Here is a 6,426-nt window from a genome sequence, read left to right on the forward strand (position 1 = left end):
GAAAAAAAAAAAGAGAGTACATTTTAAGATTTGTATGTTTTATTATTATTTTTCAAGAATGTAGACATTCTAAGAAAGAGTACAAGATGTAAACGTCCATGCTTTTAGTATTTATTGTTAGACATTGTAACAATAACTAATATAACATTCATGGTGAATTTTATTTTTTTTATCCATAATTAGTTGAGAACTATTAAACAATTTGGTATATTTGATATTTTAATTAAATTGTTTAATATAATGTTTTATTTCATGTGAATAGCTACTTAGTTTGTATATTCAATTAATTAGTCTATGCTTTTATTCAAATGTAGGTGATGATGGCTACACCAGCCATGATGAATTGAAAACTCTAAATCCACCGGCTTCAAAGAAAAGAAGAGGGGACAACAAGAAGAAAGGGTCAAATAATAATGGGCAGCATACAAAAGTTAGAAAAAAAATATATAGACCAAGAATATTGATTGATGAAAGCCTAAACACTAAGAAAGTAGGAAAAAAATCTCAACCCAAAGCCCCAAAAACCCCAAAGAAGAAAAAGACTCCAAGTAGGACCCCAAAACCTTCAACTCCCAGTAGGAAGAGAAACCAATCAAAAAGAGCTCCTTCATGCAAGTTATTACTATTGCCATTACTTAACGATGAAGGAAGAGCCTCTCTCCCATTCTTGGGGAATAATGTCAATAAGTTTGATCAAGAATATTTTGACTTTGAGAGTTCAATTTGCAAGAATGCATTAGGTTCTCAATACAACTTACTTGAGACTTACCAAAAATTGGCATCATTTTCAAGTTCTTGTTTGATGCATAGCAGGCAAGTTGGTGCAAATTTTCCAAGCATTTGCAGGAGAAAAAGAATGAAAAGGATCAGAGCAAGGTTAGAGAAATACTTGACCCCTTTCAAAAAGGGTTTGAGGTCAAAGATTTTCATTAGAAAGAAAAAAAGTTGCCTAGAAAAGTTTACCATAGAAGGATTGACTACTACCAAAAAGGAAATGAAGTCTCTGATCAGGAGGATACGATCATTGAAGAGGATGAAAAAAAGTGGAAAGACGAAAGGAAAAAATGGTCAACTAGTTGTATATAAAAAAGGATTGGGTGGTGATCGAATGTTAGTACCTTATAAGGAACATGATCCTAATAATAAGAAGCTGAGAGTAGAGGTTGCCCTTGATGAAGAGACGTTGAGGGTGTGGAACTTAATCATGGATGGAAAAACACATGAAGATAGTGATGACTTGAAGCAACAGCAATGGGAACGTGAAAGATTTGCTTATAAATGTAAGGTTGGAGTATTCATGGTTAAAATGCATGAGTTGCAAGGTATGATCTTATTGGTTCTCCTTTAAAGTTATTAAGTCTCATGATATCTCGTTTGAGCTCAATTAGTAATTAAGTTTCATGCATATTTCATTTGAATTTAAAAAGTTTAGTTGATCTTGTTTTAAAAAAAATATATAAGAAGAGGGTTTACTTAATTTGACATCTCAAAATGTTAAAACCAGACTTCTGTTGTATATAAATTTGATAAGTGTCACTGACTATTTATTTATTTATGGAAATAAAATGTGTGTTTGAAGCTATGTTATAAATTTTCACAGGCAGTAGGGAGTTCTCACCATGGAAAGGTTCTGTCTTAGATTCTGTAATTGGAGCTTACCTTACTCAAAATGTATCTGATCATTTGTCAAGGTAATTCTACTATATTCAATAATGTCAAATTTTTTTATTATACAATTATTGTAATTCATCTCATTTAAAAAATATTATTAATTATTCTTTATACATACGGTAAAGGTGATTAGGTGAGATAATATATTTTGGCATCCAATTATTTGAATTTCTAAAACAATTCTTATATACACCTAAAAATGGAAAAATAGATTAACTATAAGAATTATGCAATGCAATATATTTTTTTAGTTGAGTTATATAAAATATAATTTTTGTTTAAGTAGGATTTATTTAAATTTAATGTTTATCCATCTTTTTACAGTTCTGCTTACATGTCACTTGCTGCAAGATTTCCCATCAAATCATCAACCAGCTCTGATTTATGTATAGAGGATGTACCTCGTGTTGAGAGATTACAATTCATTGAAAGCAATGCGATTTTTCCAGGAGATAAACTTACTGAAGAATTAGAAAATATCAAAATTGAAGAAATGGGAGCTCATAATGTAAAAGAAGAGCCTTTTAAATCCAAGGTACAGATATTAGTAGAAGTGAATTTTTTTTTTTCTTTTGATATGAATTTTAGCAAGAGGAAAAAATGAACATGCAGGAAGAGGAAACAAGAGTAAAGTTACTAAAAGAGGTGGATAAAGAAACTAGAGAACGTTGGGATAAACTTAGAAAAGAGTACGGTAAAAGTAAAAGACACAGTGACCATGATGACTCTGTTGATTGGGAAGCAGTGAGATGTGCAGATGTGAAGGAAATTGCTAAAGCTATTGCAGGTCGTGGTCAACACAATGTTATTGCTGAAAGAATAAAGGTACAAAATAATTGTTAGATTAACTCTCAATAAGTACTCAATCAATTAAATGAATTTGTGTTACCTACCCAATCAATTAAATGAGTCTATGCTATTTGTATTTTCAGAGTTTACTCAATGAATTACATGACTCGTATGGAGATTTGGATTTAGAATGGCTGCGATATGCTCCACCAACGGAAGCAAAGTAATGATTATACACGTCTATTCAATTAATTTGGATTATCTTTATTTAATAATGAACTCTTTTATTTGCTTATATCACAGGAGATGCCTCTTGGACATTTATGGATTAGGACTGAAAAGTGTAGAGTGTATACGACTTTTAACCCTCCAGAACAAAGCTTTTCCTGTAAGTATATAAAGTATCGAATTCTTTAACTTCATGAATATTTTTATTTTATTTCATTGCATGGTATTCATTTTAGGTGGACGTAAATGTTGGAAGAATTGCTGTGCGTTTAGGATGGGTTCCCCTCCAACCCTTGCCTGAAGAAACACAAATACATAATTTAGAGAAGTAAATTTTCAATAATTTTAATATTAAGTTTTTCATTTCTCTGTCATTTTATTCACTAATATATATTTTTCCTTTTCAACTAGGTACCCATTGTTTGATAATATTCAAAAATATCTTTGGCCACGGTTGTGCCATCTCCTTCCAAAGGACTTGTAATTAACAGAGACTTTACTTATTTTTATTTTATATTTAGTTAACATTCTTTTTATTTATATGTCATGTTATATATGTAGGTACCAGTTGCATTATCACCTAATAACTTTTGGAAAGGTATATAGTGATATTGTCTTGACAAATGTTTTTTTATCAGGTTAATAGAGATATTCAATTCATTTCAACATGTTTGTAGGTTTTTTGCACAAAGAAAAATCCAAATTGCGATGCTTGTCCAATGAGCACAAATTGTGAGCATTTCAAAAGTGCCTTTGCAAGGTATTTGTTGCATTAAATTTTGAGTGAAAGATGAAAAAATAATTAATTTATTGTTAAATCATTTTGATATATCCACAGTGCAAAATCCTTACCTGGAACAACATCGAGGCAACCAAGTCAGGACAAAATGGTGACAGACAACTTTTTACCAATGCCTATTTTTAAAGTGAATCAATCTTCGACAACAACAAAATACCAAGAATACAGAGAGTGTGAGCCAATCATTGAGATGCCATCGTCACCAGAACCAGAACCTGAGAGGATATATATGCTTGAATTTGAAGCAAACAATGAGGAAGAGGATTATCATAGTCCTGATGATGAGAAGATTCTGGTAATGAATCTCAGCAGTCAAAGTAAGAAAACTCATAATCATTCTACACAGGAGGATAAGAATCATATGAACATGTCAGCGTCATTAGTAACATTGCCTTATGCTGGAAGCATGCCTGCACCAAAAATGAAAAATGCCAGTCGATTAAGAACCGAGCGCCTTGTGTAAGTTACCCTTTGTTGTATTCCGTTGTTAATCACTTGTTTATCACGTTTACTTTCTTAGTGTACTCACTTGTTAATCACTTGTTTATCAGTTTACTTTTTTTTAGTGTACTCCGTTGTTAATTTCCTAGCCATTACAAATTTCACGGTGATTTATTTGTAAAACCTAGATATTTAGACTTTAGTTAAGTTGAATGCGTTGTACTAACTAGCATAGAAATAACTACTACACACTAAGTTAATGCAAATTTGAGAATAAAATGAAAAAGTTTCTAAAAAAATATATTGAGTTAATTAACCTATTTTTCTTGGTTTTCCGTTTCTTCAATGCAGATATGTACTTAATGATGGGCACCCACTTCTTGCAGAGGTAGATAGTCTTACTCTTTATTTTTCTCTCAGTTAGCTAAACATGTATATTGTATATGCAATATTGACCTTTTCTATTTATTTATTTGCAGCGTACTCCACTAGAACCTGGTGATCCTAGCCCTTATAGTCTAGTTATATGGAGTGCAGGTATAAATGTATGCTTAATAGTCAAGCTTAATTTTGAGATTTTTTTATCTAACGATGTTTTTTTACTAGACGAATTAGAAAGATCAGATGAATCAATCATGAATAACTTACAAGAAAAAGATTCTCTAACAGTGCCTGGAACTCTTTTGGTGAGTAGGAAAAGCAAAAACAAAAACAAAAAAACATTGATAGGTGAGATATGTACTGATTCATAAATTTATGACATAGATACCATGTCGCACTGCAATGAGAGGCCGTTTTCCATTGAACGGAACCTACTTTCAAGTCAACGAGGTTAGTGAAGGTTACATATACATGTTTTGCTAGTATATATTGTCTCATAGGTTATCCCATAAGATTTTGATTTTGATACTTGTTTATCTTTGACCTAGGTCTTTGCTGACTATGATTCAATGAAAAATCCAATTGATGTTCCCAGAACTTGGTTATGGCAGCTAGAGAAAAGAATTGCATATTTTGGAGCAGGAGCATCGTCCATTTTGAAAGGTAACAAAATATGAATTATAATGTATAGCTATATATATTTATTCAATTGAAATATGAATCTTTAATTTGCTTTTTTTTTTCAATAATATATATTTCAAAACAAATATAAATTGATTATTTTTCTTATTTTTATTATTGTCAATCATCAAAATAGGTTTGTCAGCTGATGAGATTAAAGATTGTTTCTGGAAAGGTAAGATAACAATGTACACATAAATAAGTTGAAGCTATACTTTTATTGAAATCAACATGCATGTTTGCAGGTTATGTGTGTGTGAGAGCAATTGATGCAAAGACAGGAGCGCCAAGGCCATTATCATATAGATTTCACCGCAACACAACTGTCAAAGCTAAAACTGGTAACAAGACAACCCAGGAGAAAGAAGTTAAAACTGATATCAAGACAACCCAAGAAAAAGAAGGATAATGAATTATGTGTACTTTTTACTTTTAATTTTTTATATTAAGACTTCTAGTTTATGCATGTTTTTTCTTTTTAATATAAAATTGTATGAGAACTGTTGATGCACCACCAGGAATGAAGCATTTTGGATTTTTATTCGTGTATTTTAAATAGAAAAGTAGATTTTTTAGGAAAAAATAAGTTATAATTAAATTCTTCTAGCATCCATATATAACATGATAAGTAGGTAAGTGATTATTAATGCACAACTCATTTTTTTCGACATCAATTGTGAGAAGGAAAAGTATAGGAAACTAAATGTCTAACCAGCCAAAAAATGAACAACTCAGTTAATTATAATTATTAATAGATTTAATTACTATGTTAGTTCCTATAGTTTCGTAAAATTTTCAATTAGGTTCCTATACCTTTTTTTTCTTTTTAATTGAATCTCTGCACTATTTTTTTTTTTCAATTAAATCCCTCTTAGTAGTAATTGGCTTAATTTTATAGGGAACAAACTAAAAAAAAATTGGTATAGGAACCTAAATAAAAGAAAAAAAATGCAGGGACCCAATTAAAAAAAAAGTGTAGGGACCCAATTAAAAAAAATTGGTACAAAGACTCAATTAAAAGGAAAAAAAGTAAAGGGACCCATTTTTTTATCCTGGTTATTAGGTTTAATTTATTCAAACTTCTCTAATTATATTAAATTTGTTAACTAGTCTCTATACTAAAACTTTGTATTTGAGTTTGTATAATATAAAAAAATTTGTAATTAGGGCTTATGTTAAAAAAGAATTCAAATAATTGACGTATTTTTTTTATGTATAACTTAATTGAAACAACTAAAAATAGTAAAGACTTTAATAAATTTTTTTTATGTCTAAAGACTTTAAAACTCCAAAGTATTTGACTAGCTATTACTAAGTATTGACGTGTGAAATTGAGTTTTTAACTTTTTATTCAAAATTAAGCTTATTGGAAAATACTTCGTGTCAAATGTCAAACGGTTAAAAATATTTCGTGACACCAAAATTAATTATTAAAA

At 30.1% G+C, this 6,426-nt stretch overlaps 1 protein-coding gene across 6 annotated transcripts in view; it reads left to right on the plus strand.

The window, feature by feature from the left end:
* Positions 1–6,426, plus strand: part of LOC107610406 (transcriptional activator DEMETER-like) — a 31,487-nt gene that overhangs the window by 2,360 nt on the left and 22,701 nt on the right. The window contains exons 2-19 of one of the 6 annotated variants that reach the window (XM_021108669.1): positions 315–1,322; positions 1,601–1,691; positions 1,996–2,206; positions 2,284–2,496; positions 2,604–2,683; positions 2,764–2,848; positions 2,925–3,016; positions 3,100–3,168; positions 3,250–3,286; positions 3,366–3,448; positions 3,527–3,946; positions 4,280–4,316; positions 4,408–4,465; positions 4,535–4,614; positions 4,694–4,759; positions 4,858–4,972; positions 5,127–5,165; positions 5,236–5,529. In XM_021108669.1, coding sequence (XP_020964328.1) covers positions 315–1,322; positions 1,601–1,691; positions 1,996–2,206; positions 2,284–2,496; positions 2,604–2,683; positions 2,764–2,848; positions 2,925–3,016; positions 3,100–3,168; positions 3,250–3,286; positions 3,366–3,448; positions 3,527–3,946; positions 4,280–4,316; positions 4,408–4,465; positions 4,535–4,614; positions 4,694–4,759; positions 4,858–4,972; positions 5,127–5,165; positions 5,236–5,399 — 2,948 coding nt within the window. In that variant the 3' untranslated portion in view covers positions 5,400–5,529. Of the gene's footprint in view, positions 1–314; positions 1,323–1,600; positions 1,692–1,995; positions 2,207–2,283; positions 2,497–2,603; positions 2,684–2,763; positions 2,849–2,924; positions 3,017–3,099; positions 3,169–3,249; positions 3,287–3,365; positions 3,449–3,526; positions 3,947–4,279; positions 4,317–4,407; positions 4,615–4,693; positions 4,760–4,857; positions 4,973–5,126; positions 5,530–6,426 lie in introns of those variants that run through there. The other 5 variants (XM_021108667.1, XM_021108671.1, XM_021108670.1 and 2 more) reach the window with 5 other exon arrangements.

Source organism: Arachis ipaensis, chromosome B08 (genome assembly GCF_000816755.2).
Source record: "Arachis ipaensis cultivar K30076 chromosome B08, Araip1.1, whole genome shotgun sequence".
NCBI classification, from domain to species: Eukaryota; Viridiplantae; Streptophyta; class Magnoliopsida; order Fabales; family Fabaceae; genus Arachis; species Arachis ipaensis.